Source organism: Micropterus salmoides, unplaced genomic scaffold (genome assembly GCF_014851395.1).
Source record: "Micropterus salmoides isolate LMB-PRFRI ecotype aquatic unplaced genomic scaffold, ASM1485139v1 Ms_hic_scaffold_1, whole genome shotgun sequence".
NCBI classification, from domain to species: domain Eukaryota; kingdom Metazoa; phylum Chordata; class Actinopteri; order Centrarchiformes; family Centrarchidae; genus Micropterus; species Micropterus salmoides.
The window spans coordinates 50,039,766-50,065,728 of NW_024040040.1; the positions used below are offsets into that span (position 1 = coordinate 50,039,766).

The 25,963-nt window shown below is 43.3% G+C and overlaps 1 protein-coding gene across 1 annotated transcript in view; it reads right to left on the minus strand.

The window, feature by feature from the left end:
- Positions 1 to 25,963, minus strand: part of LOC119913035 (disco-interacting protein 2 homolog C-like) — a 74,433-nt gene that overhangs the window by 38,565 nt on the left and 9,905 nt on the right. Inside the window, 12 exon segments of the mRNA XM_038732356.1 lie at positions 1,116 to 1,225; positions 1,478 to 1,601; positions 2,516 to 2,626; positions 3,265 to 3,356; positions 5,362 to 5,559; positions 7,472 to 7,591; positions 9,666 to 9,812; positions 10,509 to 10,631; positions 11,387 to 11,683; positions 14,285 to 14,410; positions 15,863 to 15,967; positions 16,593 to 16,664. Of these exon segments, the coding sequence (XP_038588284.1) occupies positions 1,116 to 1,225; positions 1,478 to 1,601; positions 2,516 to 2,626; positions 3,265 to 3,356; positions 5,362 to 5,559; positions 7,472 to 7,591; positions 9,666 to 9,812; positions 10,509 to 10,631; positions 11,387 to 11,683; positions 14,285 to 14,410; positions 15,863 to 15,967; positions 16,593 to 16,664 (1,625 nt within the window).

Here is a 25,963-nt window from a genome sequence, read left to right on the forward strand (position 1 = left end):
GAGGGAAACAACAGACGGATCAGTGAAACCACAGCAGAGGGAGGCGAGTCATCGTGAACAATCACAATTTACTGTGGAGGTTGTTCTGTTCATTTTAAGATGTCAACAAGTTGTTTTCCATTAAAATATAGTCAATTTAACCAAACTAAGTTAAGATGAGGGTAAACTAACCTCAACTAACATAAACTGAAGGTCAACTAATGACTGCTGTTGAAAACTCTTCTGATTATTTGTTTTAGTTTAATTGTTTGGTCCTTGATGACGTCATCAAATTTCTTGTTTTGTCCCACTCCAAAAACACTGAAATGTTTAATTTATAGTGATATAAAACTGAGAAAAACTGGGAGCTGGGGGTCAAAATTTAGGATTTGAGGGCACTTTAACAGAATAATACAGATTAGTATACACTAAGGCTACGACTAACAATTATTATTATTATTTTTTTTACGTTTAATCAGTTACTTAGTTCAGTTTATAAAGTCTAGTAAAATGGTGAAAAATGCCCATCGCAAGTCCAAAGACATAGCTAGTGTCTCATTTTGTCCGACCAAGAGTCCCAAAAAACTCAAAAATGTTTAGTTTCTAAACAATAATAAAATACTGAAAAACTGCAAAGCCTTGTGCTGCAGAAGCTGCAACTAGAGAATCAACACAAATTAATAATTTGAGCCCTAGAGTTAATTAAAGTGTTTAAAGAGTTGCTGTAAAAATATGCTTAATGCTCTAATTAACTAAATTAAAAGACGGTGAGAAAAAGCTGGTTAGTTGTTTTAGAAATAAGGTTAAGCTCAGGTTCATTTTTAGAGCGACACACCGATGGAACAGTTCAAACAGCAACTTCTGTTGAATAAGATTAAAATAGATTCATTTGTTGATTCTTTAGAAATTTTGCTTTCTTCATAAGCAACCTCTTTTTGCATACACAGAAGAAACTGGACGAAACTTCACTTTATTTAATGCATCGCATAAAGCATAGCTACACTGCATCAGCAGTATCCCAGCGGCTGGTTGGTGAGGTGACCGGAAGAATGTCAGAGGTCTCAGCTTCTGTTCAAACGTCCACAATGAAAGGAGACACTCTATCATAGTGTGTGTCAGCTGGTCTGTTAGCTCACCTCTATGTAAGCAGTGTCGTTGTTTGCATCTTTGATGTGAGGGAACCAGTCTCTGGGAGGTTTGGAAAGGTGCTTCGACTCTGTCACAAACCACAGCAACTTGGGCCAACCTGCAGGTGGAGACGGAGAGAGACGGTGAGTTTATTTATATGAATAATCAAACCAGGGGGGAAAAAAAGACATTCAGTTGTTTCACACCTTCAGAGAAAACTACAGCAGAAAAAACTGTGTTTCAATCACACATTTTTTACAAAGATACACTCTACTGGTATTTTCATTATGTGCACTAAGACAGGCCACCCCTCCCCCACAGAGACACAAGCCTTAACAATCCAGCGATGATTGATGAGTTTCACCCTCACCTTTGAACTGTGGGATCTCGCCTGTTGCACTCTTGGGCAGACCCTTATGGCAGGCGTCACTGGTCAGGGCCACGGTAACGCCACAGCTGCCCAACAGGAACCCAATCTGCTGACTGCCGGCATCCTATTGGACGATAAAGGGGGGGGGGGAGCAGAAAGTTACCATGTTCACAAATATCAATAAAAAAAATGGCAATCGTTTAAATGCTGATGTATAAATCCTGTGGCGTTTCATCTCCTTCTATAAGAACATTACGCAGGTGCTCACACAGGTAACAGAGGGGATGTTTGCTGCACTGCTGCTGCGCCGTTTCACAAACAGATATTTTATGGAAAATCCTGCAGCACAAATGCAGGATGGGGGGGAAGGGGTTCAAGAGAGGCAGCCAACGTGCAGCAAAAGGCTTTTTCTACTGCAGCAGTGATCTCTGTGTATGCACGTCGCCGACCCTGCGCTGCACAGGCGGGCCGCCACGTCTCCACGAGGCTCCAGACTGAGCAGAAACAGCTGGGCTAGGATAAAGTTATATAATTGGCAGTTAAAAGGTTTTTCAGCCTTCAGAAAGCTTTTTCTTTCACAGCAGGGACTTCCATCCTGCAGACATGTTAGGTCCCCGGGGGTGACGGCACGAAGATCAACAGTTGTCACCTAATGGATGACAGTATTCCTTCTGTGACACGGGGCAGCAGCAGGGCTTGTTTCTTGCTTGTTGGGTTTCTGACGTGTTTTGTTGCTCGTCACGCAGGTTGAATTATTCTCTCAGAAGTACTTGTTGCTAGCAAACAGCTGAGACTTAAGATCCAACAGAGAGCAGCATCCACTCCAACAGAAATGAAACACAGCAGGGGTTTGGAGCTCCTGCGTACGAGGTGAAACAGACGTGACCGAACCAGAAAGGATTAACATTACAAATTAAATTACAGTACCCGACATCCCGCAGAGAGACTACTCCTGTGGAATAGTGTCAAACTGAAAACTAGACAGGTGTTGGGTGTGATCACAATAGAAACAACATTTAGATGGATTTCACAAAGTACCTTGCGACTTAGGGGGACTTCTATAGGAACAGGGACCACCTCGGCCAGCAGACAGCCATAGAAGGCCACCATGAAGGCCACAGGGTCGTTGTTGGGAAACACCAACGCCACCTGGAAGGAGGGGAGACAGATGCCGGGGTCAGAGATGCTGGGAAAGCGAATAAGCCCATTTCCTAACCTTAGCACAGCTAATTACAGCTGGTGTTTATTAATGTCCAACCCTAAACTCTCCCTTCTATGAGTCTGAAAACCTTTTTGACGCAAACAAATTTGCGATCGACACCCCTCTCAAATCTGTCCATTCAATATGAATCTGGAGCCAGCTGACAGCAGGTTAGCTTAGCTTAGCATAAAGACTGGAAACACAAACGAGACATAACGTGTTAACTAGTGAGGTGCTGGGAGGCAGATTTAGTTAACGTTGGACGGAGCCAGGCTAGCTGTTTCCAGTCTTTATGCTAAGCTAAGCTGTAGCTTCAGGAAATTGGTTTCGTATCTCCTCTAATTTATCTCTCAGCAAGAAAACAAAGAAGCAGAACGTGAAACTACTCGTTTAAATGTGATGTGATTGCAGATTTTTAAACAAATAAATGTATAGAAAATCATTTTGAACGAGAAGAAAGCAACAACATGTACTGCAACAATGAGGTTCTTGCTTAGCTTATTCATTACCAACTCAGTTACAGTGAAATAACCACAAAGGCCAGAAACCAACAAACAGTGCGAGGCGGTGGAGGAGTGTGACTCACCCGATCACCCGGTCGCACCATGGGCTCCTGCTTGCTGCCCAGTTTGTGGAGGATGTTGTAGGCAAGCTTGATGCTGCGAGACCACAGCTTTCCTGCAGAGAGCAGGACACAGGATACGAGGGTGTGAGAGCGAAAGAGAGGGAGTGACGGAAAGAGACAGAGATAAAAACAGGGTGAGAATAGGAAAAAGAAAGAGAGGAAGAGGGAGGGAGAGGGATGAAAAAGAGAGGGAGGGAGGGAGAGAGAGAGGAAGGGAGGGAGAGCGAGGGAGGGAGAGAGAGAGGAAGGGAGTGACAGAGATAAAAACAGGGTGAGAATGGGAAAAAGAAAGAGAGGAAGAGGGAGGGAGAGGGATGAAAAAGAGAGGGAGGGAGGGAGAGAGAGAGGAAGGGAGGGAGAGCGAGGGAGGGAGAGAGAGAGGAAGGGAGGGAGAGGGAGGGAGGGAGAGAGAGAGGAAGGGAGTGACAGAGATAAAAACAGGGTGAGAATGGGAAAAAGAAAGAGAGGAAGAGGGAGGGAGAGGGATGAAAAAGAGAGGGAGGGAGAGAGAGAGGAAGGGAGGGAGAGGGAGGGAGGGAGAGAGAGAGGAAGGGAGTGATAGAGATAAAAACAGGGTGAGAATAGGAAAAAGAAAGAGAGGAAGAGGGAGGGAGAGGGATGAAAAAGAGAGGGAGGAGGGAGAGAGAGAGGAAGGGAGGGAGAGCGAGGGAGGGAGAGAGAGGAAGGGAGGGAGAGCGAGGGAGGGAGAGAGAGAGGAAGGGAGTGACAGAGATAAAAACAGGGTGAGAATGGGAAAAAGAAAGAGAGGAAGAGGGAGGGAGAGGGATGAAAAAGAGAGGGAGGAAGGGAGGGAGAGGGATGAAAAAGAGAGGGAGGGAGGGAGAGAGAAAGAGAGGAAGTGACAGAAAGAGACAGAGATAAAAACAGGGTGAGATTAGGAAAAAGAAAGAGAGGAAGAGGGAAGGAGGGAGAGCGAGGGATGGAGAGAGAGAGGTAGGGAGAGAAGGAGGGAGAGGGATGAAAAAGAGAGGGAGGGAGGGAGAGCGAGGGAGGGAGAGAGAGAGGAAGGGAGTGACAGAAAGAGAGAGATAAAAACAGGGTGAGAATAGGAAAAAGAAAGAGAGGAAGAGGGAGGGAGAGGGATGAAAAAGAGAGGGAGGAAGGGAGGGAGAGAAAGAGGGAGAGAGAAGAAGGAGAGAGGAAGATGAAAAGAGCGAGGGAGAGAAGGAGGGAAAGCGAGGGAGGGAGAGAGAGGAATGAAAAGCGAGGGAGGGAGAGAGACTGAGTTCACAGGATATGACTTGTGTTCTTGGACTTCTATTTTGAGGACATGCAGTCGATAAAAGAAAAAAACTTCCTGAAGTGACATTTAAGAGGTTTCAGCATCAGAAGAGATCAATATATCGACGAATCAGTTTAGTTTTTATCAAGGATTAAAATTGGTTAAAGTGTCGTCTGATGCACTTTTGGTGGACAAGAGTGCAAAGAAAAATGAATTAATGTAAAAAAGACAAGGGCTGCACACCAGTTTTCCACCAACACTGATGACAGATCATCCTTAAAAAAATACAGTGTCAGTGTGTTGTTTCAAAGCTTCAACTGATCAAAGCTGCTTTGTATCGAGACAAAACGAACCATGGATTTTTTCCCGCTTCTGGTATCTGCAGATGTACTGAAACAGTTCAAATGACACTCAGCCTGACACATAATCATATCCTCAACTACCAGTGTTTGTGGGTCTGCTAACTCAAAACAGGCCTCAGAGTTTTAGTGTTCTCTGTCTCTCTAAATGCTGTTGTCTAATAAAATAAAACAGTGGATAATTTTGGGGATGGTAAAACTCAAAAAGCAATGTTGCAGACAATGTGTTCCAGAAAAAAAGTCACAAAAACCCAATGTGACTGTGTGCATGATGGTGTGCAGCATTAAAACATAGGATGTCTGTGCGGCCCCTAAAATGTAAATGTTCCCTTTGTTTATTTCCAGTTTAAGCATCCAGAACAACTCGACACGAGTGCAACAGTAGATCCTCAGCTCTACCAAAACACTCACTTAGCTTATTTGAATAAATACTGAGCTGCAGGAGCGTCTGGTTACCATATGTGAGGACATAGAGGGGCTTCCCCGCCGTGTCCAGGCTGGTGAGGCAGGGGGCTTTTGGGGAGATGGTTCCCCAGCGTTGGAGCGCCGCCTCCAGGGACGGGGGCCAGTTGGTGACCACCCCCAGCGCCTCTCCCCGCACCGGCATCATCTCCGCCCCCTCGGGCCGCGGCTGATTAGGGTCCGGCTGCTGGACTGGAGACGAAGAGACGGATAATCAGCGCGCAGCTCACAAACCTTTTTACTGCTCACAGTCTGTCGTGAAAACACCACATGTAAGCAAAGCCAGAGGCAGTGAGACAGCTGAAGGAAGCATCACGCTCAAATAAACGCTGATAATTAATTAGGCGTACCTGTTATGAACCCAGATGCACTGTGGGAATGTGTAAAATGTGTAACTGGACAGATGAGTTCCTTTAATATATATCTAGTTTTGACAGAAAGAAGGCGGAGAAGCAGCAGAGGGAAGGATTTGGCAGGATTCAACCTTGAGCCTTTGTCATAAAATGTGGATCCAGAGTGAATTGGAGCTCTTAACCACTAAACCAACCTCAATCTATACTTTATCTTGAACGACCACACCACCATTACTTACAACATGTTGTAAAATGAATCCAAAATACACTAGAAAACTTTATTTCCCAGTCAACGAGAAAGTACTTTTTATAAAAACACTTCGGTTTCTACAGAAGACAATTGAAGACTACGGCCTAGAAGTGAAGAGACAAAAATAGAAAATGCAGCCAGATGGTGAGAGCCAAGCAAACAGCAGACAGACGTGATGGACTGCAAAGATCTCTGCGCTCAAGATTTCCTACAATGTACGTTTTGAAATACTTGGTGAAGAACTTTGTGCTCTATACGAACCGATAATCATCTGGTCTCTGTTAACTGCTCCATGTGACTCTTCAGATGAAAATCATTGCTTCCACAGGCTGAGATACATGTGAGCGTGAGTAAGTTAAGAAGTGTAGCACACATACTGAAGAGTACATTTTCCATTTTTCTCTGGATCAGTTTATGCAGTTAAAATGCTTGAAAACCTACATAAGACGGCTGAAAAAATATCTAATTGCAATTATTTTGACTGATATCGCATTATGATTTGCGATTCTAGGGGGGACATCATTATTCTCATTTTCATTGAGAAACATTTTAAATTAATTATGGTGCGATGTTCTGTTAATTGTTCAGCCCTCCTACATATTTCTACACTCTTTCTGTCTTTCCACGACTTGATGTCTGAAGTTTTCCGTCCACATCGGTTGATCAACAACACTTTTTTGTAAACATTAACACAAACTAATAAAAATCCTTAAAAGCTTAGTAAAGAACCGCGAGCCAGATCAGGCCGTCCGCTTCAGCTGCACTGCTCCTGCCCTGCAACACTCTCTGCGTCACCTATCCAACACATCCGTTCAAATTCGGCAATCTATCTGAGCAGCCAGACATGCCCAGCTCTCCCTCTGCTTCACCGCTCTGCAGGTATCTCCTCGACCTTCGTTGCTGCTGATCCTTTGCTTTATTCAGCCCCACTGCCTCCCCAGCATCCACCTGCAGGCTCCGACTTTAGTCCCAGTGGGAGGATATCTGCTATCATCACTTCTCCAAAATCCTTCTCTCTGTGCAGTGTGTGCTGCAGGGAGTGAAAAACGATCAAAAGAGTCGCCGATTCATTTCCTGTCAGCTGACTAACTGAATCGTTTCGGCTGTACTTTTGGGTGGGTTAATTTATAACAAAACATGACATTTTAGAAGCTCTTATGTCTGAGATGTAAGTAAAAAAAGTTTTCCTCTGAGATGTGGCGGAGTAGAAGCAGAAAGTGGCAGTGAAAGAAATTAAAATTTCCTTGTTTCCAGGTGTTCCCCCCTCATGACAAAGGTTTGTGTTACACCTCGAGAGACTGAGGTGAAGTGAGCCTGAACACCTGAACACAAGGGGCACGTGGGGGGTTCTCACCTGTCATAACACAAGTGTTATTTAAAGGAACCATTTAGAGAATCACTCATGTCTCCCGAGTATGAAGACAGATTGGATGACACACTGTTAACTTAAAATCAGACAGACAGAACAACGAGTCATGCAGAGTCAAAGGCGGCTTCTAACCCTCCAGAAGTTCGTCAAAGTCATCGACAAAGAACTCTCGTAGCGGAGGTCTGCGAGGCTGCTTCAGCGTGTTCACAAGCTGCTGGATTTTAGCTGACACACGACTGCTGACTGGAACACCTGTAAAAACCCCAGACACATACACACGGGGTGAGGAGGAGGAGGATTTTGGGCTTATTCTCCACAGTGGAAAGGGAAGCGGTGGCCTGGATGGCGTACAAGACAGTCCTCTTGATCTTATCAATAACAAACCTCAAAGTGTTACGGCAACTTTGGTAAGCTAGCGACTTGGGTTTGGGACGCAACAAGGTCTCACGATATGAAAATGTGACAATGGCTACGTTCAGACTGCAGGCCTTAATGCGCAATTCTGTTTTTTTTTGTTTGACAGGTCGCATAATTGTGTGAACTGTCCGCGGCCTAAAAGTGTAAAGTAAAGAGAGCCACAGAGGTTAGCTCATACTTGCAAACCCTCCCAATTTTCACGGGAGACTGACGTTTTTCATTGTCCTTTCACGGGTCACATTTCTGTTCACAACTTTCTGTACAACGCATCTGCCCCAAAACTCTCTCTCTATCTCGCTCTACTGTGTCCGCTCGGACAAGTAGCTCGCACGTAACTCACGAAGAGAGCTCCCGGTGGACTTCAGGTGTAAGAAAGGGAATTTGTGAGCAGATGATAGCGAGGTCGAGGAGGAAGAGAGACTCTTTTTTGTCCACCGCGGCTCCGTCTGCAGCAGAACAGCTGCGTCAAAGTCGCATCAATTCCGACCCGAGCGTCCAGACTGAGGACGCATTTAAAAAGACCCAATCTGTATCTGATTTGGACCACATATGGAAGTGGCCCAGATGAGATTCCATGTGACTTGGCATAAACAGATCAGATCTGAGTCACATTGGCCTGCAGTCTGAACGTAGCCAATATTTACTTTTGTAATAAAATTTGGTAAATTTTTTTTGTGGCTGCATTTTGGGTACTTGTGGAAACAATAAACGGCGACAAGAGTGAGCGGAGAGACATTCAACGTTTTAAAATAGGGCTGGGCAAAAAAATGTTATCGCAATAAAAAAGGTCGTATCAGTGGATAACGATAACTATCACAATAAATGTCAAATCATTCTTTATTTCAAGTTTAAAGGCTGATTTTTGCTCCTGAGTGAAAGAGTTTGTGTGTTTTAAACTATCCTTTATGGTCAGAACAAACACTTGATGCCAAACAGTGGATCATTTTAGCATTTTAACATTTGTTATATTGTTATTGAGGAAAATTATATTGCGATAATTATCGTTATCGTTTTATTGCCCGGCCCTATTTCAAAATGCACCTGCATGGTTTGGCATTTTGTGTATTTCAGTTAAATAAAACTGTGGTTCTGGACCACAGGGGTCCTTGAAGGGGCTCCAGGGGGTCCCCAGCAAAAAGGGGAATAATATATTTTAACTATATTTCCATTCAGGAGTAACACAAAGAATTTATGACTGTTTTGATTAGTGGTTTCCTACGCTTTTTGGTAATAAAACATCTGAAAGACAAAATCCCTGTCGACCCTGGGACAACATCGTATCAAATTTGGGTCCGTGGTCTAATTTGTGTCAATTTAGAGGAAAAGTCTGAGAACCACTGGAATAAAATATTATTTTTCCTGTCATTAAAGATTTCTTAAAAAATCGTCTCGTCTCGTAAACCCAATATCGTGTATCGTCTTGTCTTGTGAGCTAAGTGTATCGTCACACACCTACTAAGGACTACAACCTGCCTTGTTATCAGAGGACTGCTGGTTCAAATCTCTAGATGGCTTTTAAACTGTGCGGGGAAAAAGAACTGACTAAGAAAACACTGTATTTCCTGAACGAGGCATTCAATTCTCAGCTTGAATGGACCACAGACATTGGTCGTCTAGTTATCTAACTGTGCCTGAATGATTGTGAAGCATGCTGAAAAAGAACAGAGACGCTCAGTCAGCTTTAAAAAACAAAACAATAAAGGGTACAAAAAAAAAAGAAAGTCCAATCTGTTCATCCAGGGGAGTGACATGAACAGACGCAGTCTAATTGGTCATTTCTCCAAGGCGGTGGTCCAATTCGAGCTCACCTCCTGATTAAGGAGTTTCTATTTTTATCCGACTGTCTTCAGTGTCTTTATTCAGAGGCTGCAGTCGGGAGCAGGCTGAAGGCGGAGGAGATGACTCTTACCGTCGCCCGTCTCCATGCGCTCCGCGTTGCCGTACTTCTGCGTGTTCCTGGCAATGGTTCCCATATTGGCCATGTGGTGACGCTCAGTGTGGGAGTGGGACGAGTCTGACGAGTAGCCCGTCACGTCCGGGGGGGCCGAGTGATTCTCTGCAGGGAGACGGAGAGGGAGACAGATGGAGAGAGACAAACAGCCAGTAGTGACTCATTGTTCATACTTATCACTGAACTGTCTGTCGAGAACCTTCTTTTATTGCTCTTATGGACAATTAAACACCTTACGATGGTCATTTTGTGTGTATGTTGCACATCCCCGGCAAACGCAGGAGTGACAACGAGCTCCGGCTCAGCTGGAGATCCATTCAATACAATATGTGGTCCACAATAATACTTCCTTTCTATACTACATGAAAGCACATTTTATGATACAAAGTTTAGAATCTCTACACAAAACTTGACATTTAACTGATTTATTTGACACAAACTATCTATAAATACATAACAAAGCAAATCATGTTTTCATAAGAGGCTTGTCAATAACTTTTAATGTGAAATCAATAGCAGATTGTGAAGCGAGCAGATTGAAAACGTTTAAACAGATGCAGGATCAAACAACTTGTTGGACCACTCATCAGTTCTCCCTTCACTCTCTTTGATCTCTGATCAAAACGCTGCTCTAATAAATCACAGTTATTGGGAGCTATCAGTAGAGAGTTCAGATAAATGTGTGCTGTGAACCTGTACGACGTCTGTTTGCCTGCTAATATTTGATTTAACGCCGTATTTAAGGTATTAATTGATCGATTAAAACGCTTCCATGTCTTGTGATAGATGAGTATGACGTACCGTCTGACTCCAGCGGCGGCGGCCACAGCATGTCAGATCCGAATTCACAGGATCGTCGCAGAGACCCTCCGTTCTCTGCTACATTCAGAGCCCCCTTCCTCTTCAGAGACAGGTGGCCGATGCCTGAATGCACACATGCAGCAGTAAAACACAATAGTATTGTGACAGGGCAGGAAAGGAAATCAATTGGGCATGAATGACAACAGATTGGAGGAATAAGGGTGCAGCAAAGTAGAAGCACCAGTAGGTCTAACTGGTGAAGAAGAAGTGCAGTACTCAGCTGAGATTTACTTGTTCTTTGATCAGATAGTTTCCATTTCAAATCAAACTTTTGGACACGTGTTAGTTAATCTTGTTGCTGTTTCTGTTTAGACAACATTTGTGAAATAAGTTGTTTTTGTTAAATGAAAAAAACACTCATATCTTTATACATAAAGTTACAAAAAAAAATGTTTCTATTTTATCATTTATATGTTGCTTGTAAATATAAAATGCAGTATACTGTAAAACAAATGAGAGAAAAACACACGTTTGGAAACAGATTAAATGAAGAACAATAATCTTATACATCATAAAATGCTGTTATTTAAATTAAAACTCTATTAAAAGGTATTCTTACACATATAAACACATGAATCTATTAAGCCTCCACACATGCTCACTTCCTTCACGTCTGCTTTTACACTTTATTTGGCCCTGTTTTTAGGACCCGCATCCATTAAAAAAACACAGGTGCTTTCATCGTGTGCTGTTACATAAGTTTAAAACTTGGAGCCTAAAATCACTCAACAAGCAAGTTTTTAGATAAACAGATCTAAATTTAACAAAGTAAAAAAAGCAGACAATCAATCCACCAGTGTGACCCAGTAAAGTCTTACCGTGGTGTGACTGTGACAGGTGGCTCTGCTGGTGGTGCAACTGGCCCAGGTGTGTGTGCGCCAAGTGTGTGTGCGCCAGGTGCGAGATGTGCGCGTGCGCCAGCGAGTCAGCCAGCCGCCCGGCGTTGCCGCTGCCTCCGCTCTGCGTGGACGAGGAAGAGGAGGAGGTGGAGCCCAGGTGGGCGGGGCCTAGCTGGGACGGGCGGCTCATCCAGTGCTCCATGCCCGACATGTCGTCGCCTGGCCCCGCCTCCTCCTCTGAGCCCGACGACGAGTCTGAGCACAGGGGCGACAGGCCTGGTGAGAGTCAGTGCCCGCCGTTATTTATTAACAGAAAACCATCATACAACACGAACACAACATGAGCACAGAAGCAATCAGGGCCACTTAGCGGCAAATTAAGAAAAAGTCTCGTACATATCTCCCCGTAAATATGGCCACTTGTTGTCGGCTGTTTCTGCCCGTTTCCGGTCTTTATGCTAAGCTAAGCTAACCGGCTGTTGGTTCCAGCCTCAAATTTACCACACAGATATGGTATCAATCTCCTCTAACTCTCAGCGAGAAAGCGAATAAGCGTGTTTTCCAAAATGTTGTACTTTTCCGTTAAACAAAGCAATACAGAGGTCTGCAGGTGCTGTTGTCACACCTCAAAGAGCGCTGTAGTAAAGGTCACACAGTTAGTGTGAATAAACTTTGTGGCACATTTCACACGGCAACATTTACACTTATTCATTTAGCTGACGCTTTTATCCAAAGCGACTTACAATTGCTATACATGTCAGAGGTCGCACGCCTCTGGAGCAACTAGGAGTTAAAGTGTCTTGCTCAGGGACACAATGGTAGATTGATCACAGTGGGGAATTGAAACCGGGTCTCTCACACCAAAGGCATATGTCCACTGCGCCACCACCATAAAATAAAAAAGTGTTGTGTGGTTTTAAGAGTCATAAAAATTCTTAGTAAAAAGTTAGTTTAAAAATCCGTTTTAATCTAAACTTGAGCTAAATTGTGCCACAATATCGTCCTTTTCGGCTCGGTGCATTACGCTGCATGAGCTGTCCGGGTGATTATTATACATTCAGACGTCACTGATGATTCATCTAACACAATGGTAAGAAGATAAAAGTTCATCATCTTTAGGTTTCTTTTATTATAACAAGTCAATGTGATAGCTTGTGACTCTTTCTTGTCACTACATCCAAGTTTGACAAATGGATTCATCAGCTATTTTGTTTTCTTGAACTTGCACACTACGGACGTTGTTCTCCAGTATGTTGACACCTCAGACTGTTCTTTCCGTCTGGGACTGGTTTACATCATAAAGACTATTTCTAATAAATAAAAATTGCTACAGCATACAGTGATATATCAGACTTTGTGTTTGTCCCAATTCCATAAAGAAATGTATTTCTCAGTTTGATGTAGCTAACCTTTACTAGCCTGCTCAGAGTCCTGACCTCAGCTCCATCCAACACCTTTGGGACGACCTGGAGCAACACTTGTGAGCCAGACCTTGTCACCCAACATCAGTGTTGGACCTCACTAATGCTCTCGATGCTGAATGGGTGCAAATCCCTGCAGGCAGGTTCCAAAATGTTCAACCTAATGCCCATTGTTGTGGAAGGATATGTTTAACTATGACATATGGGTGCAATCTTTGGGTGTCCACTTACTTTTGTTAGATAAGCTCAGTAAGCACTATTACATAAATAGAACAATAATTATACTTTAAAGTCCCAAGAGAGATTTAATCAAAGAATCCCTCAGACAACAGGACTGTAATGGTGAACAGATCCATTTGGGGGTTTTAAAGGTAATTGTTGCACTGTAGTAAAACAATGATTCAAAGAGAGGCAGCAGACTATGATTCACCACTTTTAACCAGTGAAGTTTCATGACCTCTAAGTGGCAGAGCAGACTGCAGGTTCTCGAGCTCGCAGACCCGAAATGTCAATAATTAGTCAGGTTACGTAGAACAGCCACGAGAACCAATTTAGTTGAAACTGGCTTCAGGCTGCACTTCAGAAAAGAACCGCAGAGACTGAATTTAATTCTTTAAATAGGAGTTAATCATCTGAACGCAGTCGAGCAGGCACAGGGAGCCGCAGTAAACATCAATGTGAACACAAATCTTAAATTTAAATAACATAAAAGGCCAATTAACTCAACTTTCCACCCAGATCTTGCTGTCAGAGCATTTAAGAAATCTCTCTAACTTGCCTTCACGGGTTTTGTGAGGCTTTGGCGAGACGTCAGGTTCACTTAAGGTTTTTTATTCGAAAGGTTAAAAAGCAAATTCCCGGAGAACAAAGTTATTACATTTCCTTCATTAAAATTCAATCAACACACAAATGATGTTATCAACTCTGATTACATTCAATCTAATGAGCTCATATTTGAGGTAAAGGTCAACCTTCATCCAATTTCAGCCAAATTCCTGTGGTTACAGCGAGCACAGAAACATTCAAAATAGTCACTAATCAGTATTTTTCCTGTTTTTCATGGCAGGCCACGTTTACAGTAGTTGACTGAGGACAACGTTGCTGCTGTCTGTGGTTTGTTTTTCACTGTAAATTTATAAGTGGGTTTACGTGTCTCAGAAAATGTGTGTGAGTTTGCAGTTTTTTTCTTAAAATGAGTGTTTCTGTGTCAGAATAAAAAACACTTCTGACCGTCTGGGCAGAGGGGCGGCCTCTCTGGGGCCACATTTTAGTACAAACCAGCTCAGCTGAGATAACCAACGTGTGTTTGGTGAAACAATCAAACTCTTGGTAGCTTTAAGTAAATGATTTCTACTGTTGAACTGACTCCACACAATGAACACCTTGGCTGCTACTTAACAACCAACTAACTGACTTAACAAGATGTATAAGTTTAATGTTTGCGGTGTCTCGTCACCTGGAGGCGTGTACGCATCCATGGAGGTCTGCACCACCAGCGAACGTCTTTTGGACGGCATCGGCACGGCCACCTTCCTCTCCACGTGTCGCGCCAACACGGCCTGCACCGCCTCGGTGTGGACGTCTGAGGGAGAAAGATTCATTCACAAAAAGGCAGAGGAGTTGGAGTTCACTGGTGATGTGACGGCCGTGAACGATGGGAGCCGGCCCCCGATTTATTGAGAATGTAACTGAAGCAGTGACCGGCAGAAGCGGTACTAAACAAAGAGCCGTTTGAGAAAGGAACTGTTTTGCAAAATGTGTGTTCAATCAACCTGATTGGATTTTTAAATGACTTTTAAATACGAATCTCAGAGGCTGAGTTAAACCTTAATGGAAGGAGCCAAATATTAATTTATGTAGTGCCACTTACGGTAGCTAACTAAGCAGCAATGAATATGAAGTAAAATATCTATCCAGTTAACTGTAATTGGCAATGACTTGCAAGATTTTAACTGTTTAGCAAGTTAACTTATGTGTGACTGGTCTAAGTGGAAGCTCAGCTCAGCTAACTGGCTCCAAAGGGACTCCACTGCTGCATTTTCTTTTGTTTTAATTTCTAATTTAGTAACTGAATTTTAGTTATTAACCTTTTGAGTTCATTATTTTTTCTTAAACTTTTACTTGAGTAAATGTACAAATTTAAAATACTCGAGTATTATCTTTTCACGCCACATTCTACTTCTACTCCTCACAATCTCAAAGTGAAATATATTGTACTACATTTGTGTGACAACTTTGGTTACTTTACAAGTTAAGATTTTTTTTATACAAACATCCGAGAGCTCATAAACATAAATATGAATGTTGTAAATTAAACTACCCAAAAGTAAGTTGTAGTACAGCAGCTTTACCTTTGAATTGTTTCGATTATTTTATACAGTATCTATATTATTGACTGTTTGTTGAAAACCAAGATTGTGAAGGTGTCACTTCGGACTCTATGTAGAATTTCTACAAACCAAATAATCAGTTAATAGATACATGGAGTTTCTCCATTCAATAATCAGCAGATTAATCCATAATGAAAATGATCATTAATTGCAGTCCGATACAAAATAGTCAAAAATTACCGCAACACCTTCAGCGGGAGGACTGCTTTTAGATTAATGCATAATAATCCGATGATAGAATAACAAGCTCAGGGACATTTTACAGCTTTTACTTTTAATACATTTTCCTAATTATAATTACATACTTTTACTTAAGTAACATTTTCAATGCAGGGCTTTTACTTCTAAGTGTGTTATTAGTACTTTTACTTCAGTAAAGGATCTGAATATTTCCTCCACAACTGACATGAACCTATTAGAGCAGCAACCTGTGAAGCAAACATTAGCTAAGACGAACTCCAACTTCATGAAAGTAAAATATGTATTAGCTCGAGCACTCCAGATATTATTCTAATCTATTAATCTTCATGTATTAATGATCTACATAGGTAGGAAGGTTTCTTGGCCTTTTTTATGTTTAATGTAGCTCATTTTCAGCACCATCACAGCTTCTTGTGGTTGTTCAGCACATGTGGTCTCTGTACCTGATCGGTAGCGTTCGTCCCTCGTGCCGGAGGTTCGCCGCCGGTGGAAACGGGCAGCAGAGGGGGGGCCGAGTGGGGCCCGATGGGACATGGGCCCTTCCATACCTACAGAGGCAAGCAGACAAGCAGCCAGACAGACACACACACATATATATATATGCAGACACACACACACACACACATACACACATATGCACACACACGTTTCACAAAAGCAATAATTACAGTGCAAGAAAAACGAAAAACAAACATGGGGATGATTTGATTCGGCAGAAAAATCATATTTTTCTGACTTCATAAAACAAAACAATTAAAAAAAAACCAACATAGAATAAAATAAAATAATAATGCGGTAGTTGTGTTGCTGCTCTCCGACAGAATATCCCTGAGTATCTTGTGACCTGTGATAACCGAAGCTACGTCCCTGTGAGGGACGATGAAGATAAACCCAGGCTGTGATGGATGCGTGTGTGTTTTAGCTGCAGCGAGGCCTGTGGGAGCGACTACAGCACGTTCAGATACAGAGGAGCGAGCCCGAGCTGAGCTCTAGGGAGTCCTAACCTACATTCACTAATGGCGGCGGCTGAAGGCTGAATCGATAGAGTGGAGTATCATCGCAACTGTGTTTGTCATGATACCAGATCGATACCCTCATGGTGGTATGGGAAAATTTTAGCCAGGAGGGGGGGGGGCGGCTGTGTGTAGGGGAGGTCAGAGGTTGCTAAATTACCTCCAGCATGTGGAACATATGCCCTGATCAGCTTGTGCCTCTTCTTCTCATAACCCTTCTGAGTGATGTCCCCTGCAAACAGATAGAGATAGATAGATAGAGAGTGAGAGAGCCAGTGACGGCTGTGTGGGCTGATTGTTTTAAATTATTTAAATTATTTATTAAACATGTTTTATCGTTGCTTCAGTTTTTAGTCTCAAGTCAGCCAACCTCTTCTGTCTCTCCCAGTCTTTTAAATGTCTATTAAAGATAAGAATGTAAAACACAACTAAAAGCAACATAAGATAAACGATGTGATGAATACTGATGGAAATGAAGAACGTGAGAAAAAGAATAATAACACAGGGCTATGCACAGATTGTTTAGTTCAACAGATCTCTTCCTACCAGCGTCTCTTCCCACATTGGACGTTAATACAAAGTCTACAACATGTCTGTCACCTTGTCTGCTTTCTTATTTCACACACAAACGCTTGATATTCTCAACAAAATGTTACTCATTTTACTTCGATCTTCCATCATCCAAAGATCGGGAACAACGGAGGGAGCTCGCTGTGGCATTAAGTCCCACGGGTCTTAGGGATGAAGGTCTAAATGACTAATAGGTACAGAAGATTTTGGATTTGGTCCAGTAGATCGCTTCTGCCGGCAGCCACGCAACAGACTGCAATGGCTGCAACATAATCCTTGTACCCGCCAGAAGTATGTCCACTAAAAGTGCTTGTTTTTGCCACTGACAGGCTGGTTGTTATTATCGTTACTGTCTGACAACATTATGGAAATGATCCCCAGAGAGACAGACCTTTATTTTACGTTGTGGCCGTTGCAGCTTGTTTCACGGCTACTGGACCAATTACAAAATTTTCTTTCTACCTATTAGTAAGAGGTCTGTAATACACTAAGCTCACAAGACGATACACGACATTAGTTCATGAGAATGAGATGATATTTTAACACAATTTTTAAGAATCAGAATCAGCTTTATTGCCAAGTAGTGTTTTATACATTTGCTTTGATGATAAGGTGCTACACGTAGACAAACATACAGCTGACATTAAATAAATGTAGAAATAAATAGATATGGAATAAACAAATGCAAGTTATATAAGAATAATAAAAGAATACAGAAAAATAATACAACTATTTGCAGAGAAAGAACACTGTGAACTAAATTATAAACGCAACACGTTTGTTTTTTGATCTATTTCTCTCAAATATTGTTCACAAATCTGTGTTAGTGAGCACTTGCCGAGATAATCCATCCACCTCACAGGTGTGGCATATCAAGATGCTGATCAGACAGCATGGGTATTGCACAGGTGTGCCTCAGGCTGGCCACAATAAAAGGCCACTCCAAAATGTGCAGTTTCACTGTAGTGGGGGGTTCGGAAACCAGTCAGCATCTGGTGTGACCGCCATTTGCCTCACGCGGTGCAACACCTCCTTTGCATAGAGTTGATCAGGTTGTTGATATTTTTATATTTTGTCAATTTATATAACAAGCAAACAACAGTGATTAACAATTAACAACAAATATGTGGAACCTGCCAGGTTTGTGCATGAAATAAAATCACTGGAGTTGTTCCCCTGATGTTCATGAGCTCTTGTGAAAGAGCTCCGGGAATCATAGCTGAAAACCGGATTAACAAACAAAAACAAAACAAAACAAAACAGAGCGCACCTAACGGCGAGGCAGCTATACGCAGCGGCATCTCGAAATCTTCAGTGATGAAATATACGACTGGAAAAATAGTCTTTTATTCAACTAAAGGCACAAAATGCAAAACAATGCAGGTGCATTTTGAAAAGTTGATTACATATTGTCAGTGCCTTGTCTGTCACTCTGTCGCTGTTTATTGTTTCCACCGAAAATGCTGCCACAAAACGATTTAAAAATGCCTAATTTCACCCTCACACACCCTGGACAGGTCACCAGTCCATCACAAGGCACACAGAAACAAACAACCACACACACTCACACTCACACCTAAGTGCAATTCAGAGTCACTTTTACCTCGGTGTCGGGAAGCTGCAGCTTAGTATAACTTGTAGAGCACTTGGGTGATGTTTGTGTTGATAAAGCAGTTGTCTGGTTGTCGGTCTGATGTTTGCTGAATCGATGACATAATCTGTAGAAGCTTCGAGTACTAAAGTCATTGTAAGCTGCAGCCGTAGTTCGAACCCAAGACCTTGTCGCTAACCACTGCACCCCTGCGCCACCCTTGAGAAATATCGTCACGTTTTAATATTGCAAGATCTCGTCACGCCCCTACCTATTAGCTTTTTAGACCCCAAAATATGTTAAAATAGGGCACAACTAGAGAGAGGTTGCCCTGAACACTGCAAAGAAAAAAATGCAAAAGACTGAGTTCGCACAAAGAGATCAGACAGGGCGTGGTCAAGCGACGTGTGTTTCGAAACATACTGTACATACATACATTACAGGTAGGGGTGGGAATCACCAGAGGGCCCACGATACGATATTATCACAATACGATATTTTTGCGATTGTAAACATAGCGAACAAGCGAAATATTGCAATTTATTACCTTTTTTCCAACTTTAAATTGTGTCCCCAAAGGAAAACGCAATTGGTTTTATTATAGTACCAAAAAGTAAAATTCTCATGTACAATTTATATAATAAAAGATCGATACAATATTCCCTCGGAAAATATCGCGATACTATGCTGTATCGATTACCTTAATTACGGGTCAGTCAAAGCAGGTAAGTGTTCATGATGTCACAACTGCCTTAGCCAACCCCAGCCTCACCTTAGACAACAACCGTCTCAGTTGCAGATGGTTACAAAGTAAACCCAAGATGGCTGCACAACCGGTAAGACAATCCATGTTTATTTGCTTTATCAAGCGCTTCCATTTTAAATGCCTCCGCATCGTAACTACGACTTGAACGTTGACGTCAACGTTTTTTAAAACTGGTAATAACAGTAACTCCCATATTACATGAATGCAGCGTAATAGTCAGACTAAGCTATCCAACAAGCTTACGCTGCCCACGAGTTGTCCCATTTTCTTTTTATATTTTTATATTTGTTCATCTGTTTATTTGTTAATCATTTTGTTAACTATTGCTGCTAATGCTAACTCCCTTGCTCTCCATACAAACCACTCCTCCTGTGACCCCCCGAGGAGTTTCTCATGAGGAAAGACCAACCAGGCACGAGGCACAGAACACTAAACAGCTTCAATCGTAAAATGAAAATACGACATTACCATTGTTGCTGTACTTTAAGTGCATGATAAAGAAGTGGAATTACACCGTCAGCAGACGTTTGATATGAAGACATGGCTTTAAAGAGTGAGTGTGACTGGTGAGGTGTAGCTCAGTGACGACAGCAGAGATGGATGGTCAGACAGAGAGGTCAGTGAGGGGGGGGCGGCCGTGGCGAAGCTCATTACAATCCCTGAGGGGGGTTTTCACTGCATAGGCGACCTCTACTACCAGCTGTCAATCACAGCCCCCCAGGGTGCTCGCAGTCGGGCTAATGTGAGCTAATACCTCCTTGTTTGTCCCCATTAAAGGACTGCTCAACTGCCTCGCACCAGTTTTCTAATTATTGATTTTTATTTTATTGCCACAGAGATGTTTTACTCGCCAAACAACAGAGACCCCAATCGAATACGACCTTGAAAGAAATTCGCGGTGGTGAGATAGTGATAGTGATAGATAGTGTTTTTCACCCCACTGGAGATTTTTTATTATTGTCAACAAACCAACGATGTGTTAGTTTGTCCCTCAATACTTTCTGACTTTCCTACTTAAGATGTCAATCTTTAAAAATGTATAATTTGCTAAAACAGTTGCTCAAATAAGACTGGGCCATAAAAATGTTACCACGACAAAAACTTCATGTCATTCAGTATCGATGGTTATTATCACGATAACTGTCAAATTATTTATTATTAAGTTTAAAGGCTCAAACAGTTTTTGAATTATTATTTATGGTCAGAACAAACTCTTGATGCCAAACAGTTTATCACTTCACAAATCTGAGGCAGAACATTCAAAACTATTATGAAAAAAACTTTTTTTAACACATGTACATGAGTAAAACTAAGTAAAAGTAAAAAAAAAATTCTGTCCCTCAACAAAATAAATATCATTGAAAAATTAACTGTTAATTTGTTTGAGATTCAAATGAATTAAATCAAACATTTTTTGAACATTTGTTATAGAGGAAAATTAAACCCTATGCTCAAACAGGCAAAACAAACGTGCGTTTGTTTGGGACTATTTTCAGCAGCGGATTAATCCACATTTGGCGCTCTACAGTGTGAGTCTATAGTAATTCATTCATTCATTATTGGTTTAGATCTTTTAATAAGATTAACTGACAGCAAACTTTCCTTGTAACAAGCTGCAAGCACATTTATCCCATAACAGCTATCTGGTTTAAGGAGTAAAAACATATTTCTGCTTTAACAACAGAAAAACATCGACCTTCGGGGCGAGAAAGTCGCTCGCTTATGTCCAATTTCTATCTGCTTTTTTCAAAAATCAACACTCACCAGTTTAATTTGTTGCTGCTAGTGGTATTTGAAGCTGTTTCATCTGAACTAAGTGAAATGATCACACCTGAGCGGCGACTCTATTACTCTAAAAGATGAAGTCAGCTGTTTGCACACACACTGGGGTTTTTGGGGCGCGTCACGGCTGCAGAACACATTTGCAGCTGTGCATCAACGCATACAGACAAATTATGGCTGCAAACAAATATTATGTAATATCAGCCACCGTGACTTTCAAGATCCAGTTTCCAAAAGAGTCGTTTCTTAGAGAGAGAAACGTCTTCTGGTCGGCGTCATGAATACACTTTCCCGCAGCCGAGCCATTTCTTCAAACGTGCAAAATAGTGTTGCAAATGAATGAACAACAAAAAGACAATATGGAAGCACGTCTGCTGCAGAGCAACTCCCTCCCTGTGTGTGAAGTGGGAGTGTTTTTTTACTGAGTGAATGAAATGTGGCGGAAAAACGAACGAAAAGAACGAGTGTTCAAACTCAGACAGAGCGATGGATAGATTTTTAAAAACAGAGTGAGAGACAGAGAACAACAAGCCGAGAGTCTGTATTTCACAATCTGACCGTGGAGGACGGCCAGAACATCTGGGTCCAATCTGCTCATCTGCGAGTGTTAGATCTGAGTTAGGCCTTTTCTCAGATCAACTGCAGCATAACAACATTCTTGATTCTTGCCACACACACACACAAACACACACACACACACACACACACACACACACACACACGACGTCCACGGGGAGACGCCATCTTCCACTTGCAGCGCAGCAGAGCAGGGAGGGAGTTGCCTAGCAACGGTTCTCCCGGAGAAGGCCAGAGACGGCCATCTTGGATTTGGAGCATCAGATGTGGGCTAATGATACCTGCCATGGTGTGTGTGTGTGTGTGTGTGTGTGTGTGTGTGTGTGTGTGTTTGTGCCACTCCAGTCTGTACTGGCAGCCTGATTACTTTCCACCTCCTCCTCGTCCTCGCTCCCTCTCCTCGCCGCTCTCGGTTGTTTTAACGGCACACAGCTTTAGAGAGAGGATCGATAGCTGCCGACTGCAGATGACTGCAAATGGTCTGAGCTTTCAGCGCCGCCAAAAAATGAAATGAAAACTCATTTTAGCAAGTTCACCACAAACCTGTGATGTCGCCCGTCGTAAACACATCATCCCTGATCTCCTCAGCTTTAAGGACAACTTCCGTCCTTTAAGATAAAGCTGAGGAGCTTTCACCAACAAACACACAGAATCTGCCAGGTTTTTTCTTCTATTGAATAAATAATCATCCCTGAAAGATAAGAAAAACGTTACGATTTCCTAAAGTTCAAGTCTTCATGTGGCTTGTTTGGTCTGACCAGCAGTCCATATAAGAGAAAAAGAAGCAGCAGATCTTCACCCGTGAGGAGCCGGAGCAAAGGAATGTCAGCGAATCCAATAATCAAGCCAAATACTTTGGATTAGTTTAAGTTCAAAAGTTTCAGCTCTAGCTGACATACTCATAAGGCGAATAAGATATATAGTCTGTCAGCTGATGGATGAATTATCAACTTATTGTTTCTGTTACACTTTAAAACAGATTAAAACAAGAATTATTAGTTCAAAACGTTGTTGAGTTCCCGCTTCAAGAGGACGCTGTAAATCACAATTTACAATAAACTGAAAGTGCTTCAGCTACAATGAAAATAAAGAGCTTAAGTTTTTGGGTCGTATATATAAAAACTTGATTATTATTTAATTTAACCTGCCTTGTTTACTTCTGCTCCAGTTGGTTGTTTTCTATATTTCCCAGAAAGATTCACAGCCTTGACTCAAACCCTCATCCAGTCTTGTTATGCTGCAATGCATTCTGGGCTTCTTTTTTTTCCTTTCTCCTCGCTCTTTGAGGGTCTGATGTTAAAACTCGACAGCTTCTCACTCAGCTGCTTGTTTTTAGACATCTTTTGAGAACTTTGGGTTTTTAAATTTAAAATGTGTTTATATTTCTCAAACAAGGCGTCATTTAGGTGTTTTGGTATTGGCCCAGAGAAACGACGTCACCACGGACAGCTGAGCGGACGTGTACAGGGCTTCAATCTATCGATCAGTTTGATGGTTATTTTCTTAATTATATGATTTATTGTTCAGCCTCTAACAAACAGTTCAAATGCCAAAAATATTTAATTTATTATTAATAATTATTTTATTAAGACCTTTGGCATCACTGCCTGTCTCTCTGTCTGTCTCTCTGTCCATCTGTCTGCCTGTCTCTCTGTCTGTCTCTCTGTCCATCTGTCTGCCTGTCTCTCTGTCTGCCTGTCTCTCTGTCCATCTGTCTGCCTGTCTCTCTGTCTGCCTGTCTCTCTCTCTGTCTCTCTGTCCATCTGTCTGCCTGTCTCTCTGTCTATCTGTCTCTCTGCCTGTCTCTCTGTCTGCCTGTCCATCTGTCTGCCTGTCTCTCTGCCTCTGTCTCTCTGTCCATCTGTCTGCCTGTCTCTCTGTCTGCTTGCCTGTCTCTCTGTCTCTCTGTCCATCTGTCTGCCTGTCTCTCTGTCTGCCTGTCTCTCTGTCTGCCTCTCTGTCCATCTGTCTGCCTGTCTCTCTGTCTGTCTGCCTGTCTGTCTGTCTGCCTGCGTGTCTCTCTGCTTGCCTGTCTCTCTGTCTGTCTCTCTGTCCATCTGTCTGTCTCTCTGTCTGTCTGCCTGCGTGTCTCTCTGCTTGCCTGTCTCTGTCTGTCTCTCTGTCCATCTGTCTGTCTCTCTGTCTGTCTGCCTGCGTGTCTCTCTGCTTGCCTGTCTCTCTGTCTGTCTGCCTGTCTCTCTGTCTGTCTGTCTGTCTGTCTGTCTGTCTGCTTGCCTCTCTCTCTGTCTGTCTGTCTGTCTGTCCGTCTGCCTGTCTCTCTCTGTCTGCCTCTCTGTCCGTCTGTCTGTCCATCTGTCTGCCTGTCTCTGTGTCTCTCTCTGTCTCCCTGTCTCTCTCTCTCTCTGTCTGTCCGTCTCTCTCTATGTCTGTCTGTCTGTCTCTCTGCCTCTGTCTCTCTGTCCATCTGTCTGCCTGTCTCTCTGTCTGCTTGCCTGTCTCTCTGTCTCTCTGTCCATCTGTCTGCCTGTCTCTCTGTCTGCCTGTCTCTCTGTCTGCCTCTCTGTCCATCTGTCTGTCTGTCTCTCTGCCTCTGTCTCTCTGTCCTTCTGTCTGCCTGTCTCTCTGTCTGCTTGCCTGTCTCTCTGTCTCTCTGTCCATCTGTCTGCCTGTCCATCTGTCTGCCTGTCTCTCTGTCTGCCTGTCTCTCTGTCTGTCTGCCTGTCTGTCTGTCTGCCTGCGTGTCTCTCTGCTTGCCTGTCTCTCTGTCTGTCTCTCTGTCCATCTGTCTGTCTCTCTGTCTGTCTGCCTGCGTGTCTCTCTGCTTGCCTGTCTCTCTGTCTGTCTGTCTGTCTCTCTCTCTGTCTGTCTGTCTGTCTGCCTGTCTCTCTGTCTGTCTGTCTGCCTGTCTCTCTGTCTGTCTGTCTGTCTGCTTGCCTCTCTCTATGTCTGTCTGTCTGTCTCTGCCTCTGTCTCTCTGTCCATCTGTCTGCCTGTCTCTCTGTCTGCTTGCCTGTCTCTCTGTCTCTCTGTCCATCTGTCTGCCTGTCTCTCTGTCTGCCTGTCTCTCTGTCTGCATCTCTGTCCATCTGTCTGCCTGTCTCTCTGTCTGTCTGCCTGCGTGTCTCTCTGCTTGCCTGTCTCTCTGTCTGTCCGTCTGCCTGTCTCTCTCTGTCTGTCCGTCTGCCTGTCTCTCTCTGTCTGTCTGTCCATCTGTCTGCCTTTCTCTCTGTCTGTCCGTCTCTCTGCCTGCCTGTCTCTCTCTCTCTATGTCCGTCTGTCTGTCACTCTGCCTGTCTCTCTGTCTGTCTGTCTGTCTCTCTGCCTGTCTCTCTGTCTGTCTGTCAATCTGCCTGTCTCTCTGTCTGTCTCTCTGTCTGTATTTCTCTCTCTATGTCCGTCTGTCTGTCTGCCTGCCTCTCTGTCCGTCTGTCTCTCTGTCTTTCTCTGTCTGTCTGCCTGTCTGTCTTTCTCTGCCTGCCTCTCTGTCTTTCTCTGTCTGCCTGTCTGTCTTTCTCTGTCCGTCCCTCTGTCTGTCTTTCTCTGCCTGCCTCTCTGTCCGTCTCTCTGTCTGTCTGTCTGTCTTTCTCTGTCTGCTGTCTGTCTTTCTCTGTCCGTCTCTCTGTCTGCCTCTCTGTCTGTCTGTCTTTCTCTGTCCGTCTCTCTGCCTGTCTGTCTTTCTCTGCCTGCCTCTCTGTCTTTCTCTGTCTGCCTGTCTGTCTTTTTCTGTCTGTCTGTCTGTCTTTCTCTGCCTGCCTCTCTGTCCGTCTCTCTGTCCGTCTGTCTTTCTCTGCCTGCCTCTCTGTCCGTCTCTCTGTCTTTCTCTGCCTGCCTCTCTGTCCGTCTCTCTGTCTTTCTCTGTCTGCCTCTCTGTCCGTCTCTCTGTCTTTCTCTGTCCGTCTCTCTGTCCGTCTCTCTGTCTGTCTGTCTGTCTCTTTCTTTCTCATCTGTCTGTCTGTCTCTCTGTCTGTCTGTCTGTCTCTCTCTGTCTGTCTTTCTGTCCGTCTCTTTCTGTCTGTCTGTCTCTCTGCCCATCTGTCTCTCTGTTTCTTTCCTCAGCAGCTTTTATTTGATCTCTCTCTCTTTCTTTCTTATCACATCATCATAACCAGCCAGTCCACCCACGAAGCCACCATGGTAACCAAACCTACCTCCAAGCAGGCGCACACACACACACACACACACACACACACACACACACACACAGAGGACTTAAGGATGCGTCATGCGTTGGGACCTTGGGCTGTCACACTCACATGCAGGGACCCGTGTGGACTGTGGAGCGTCC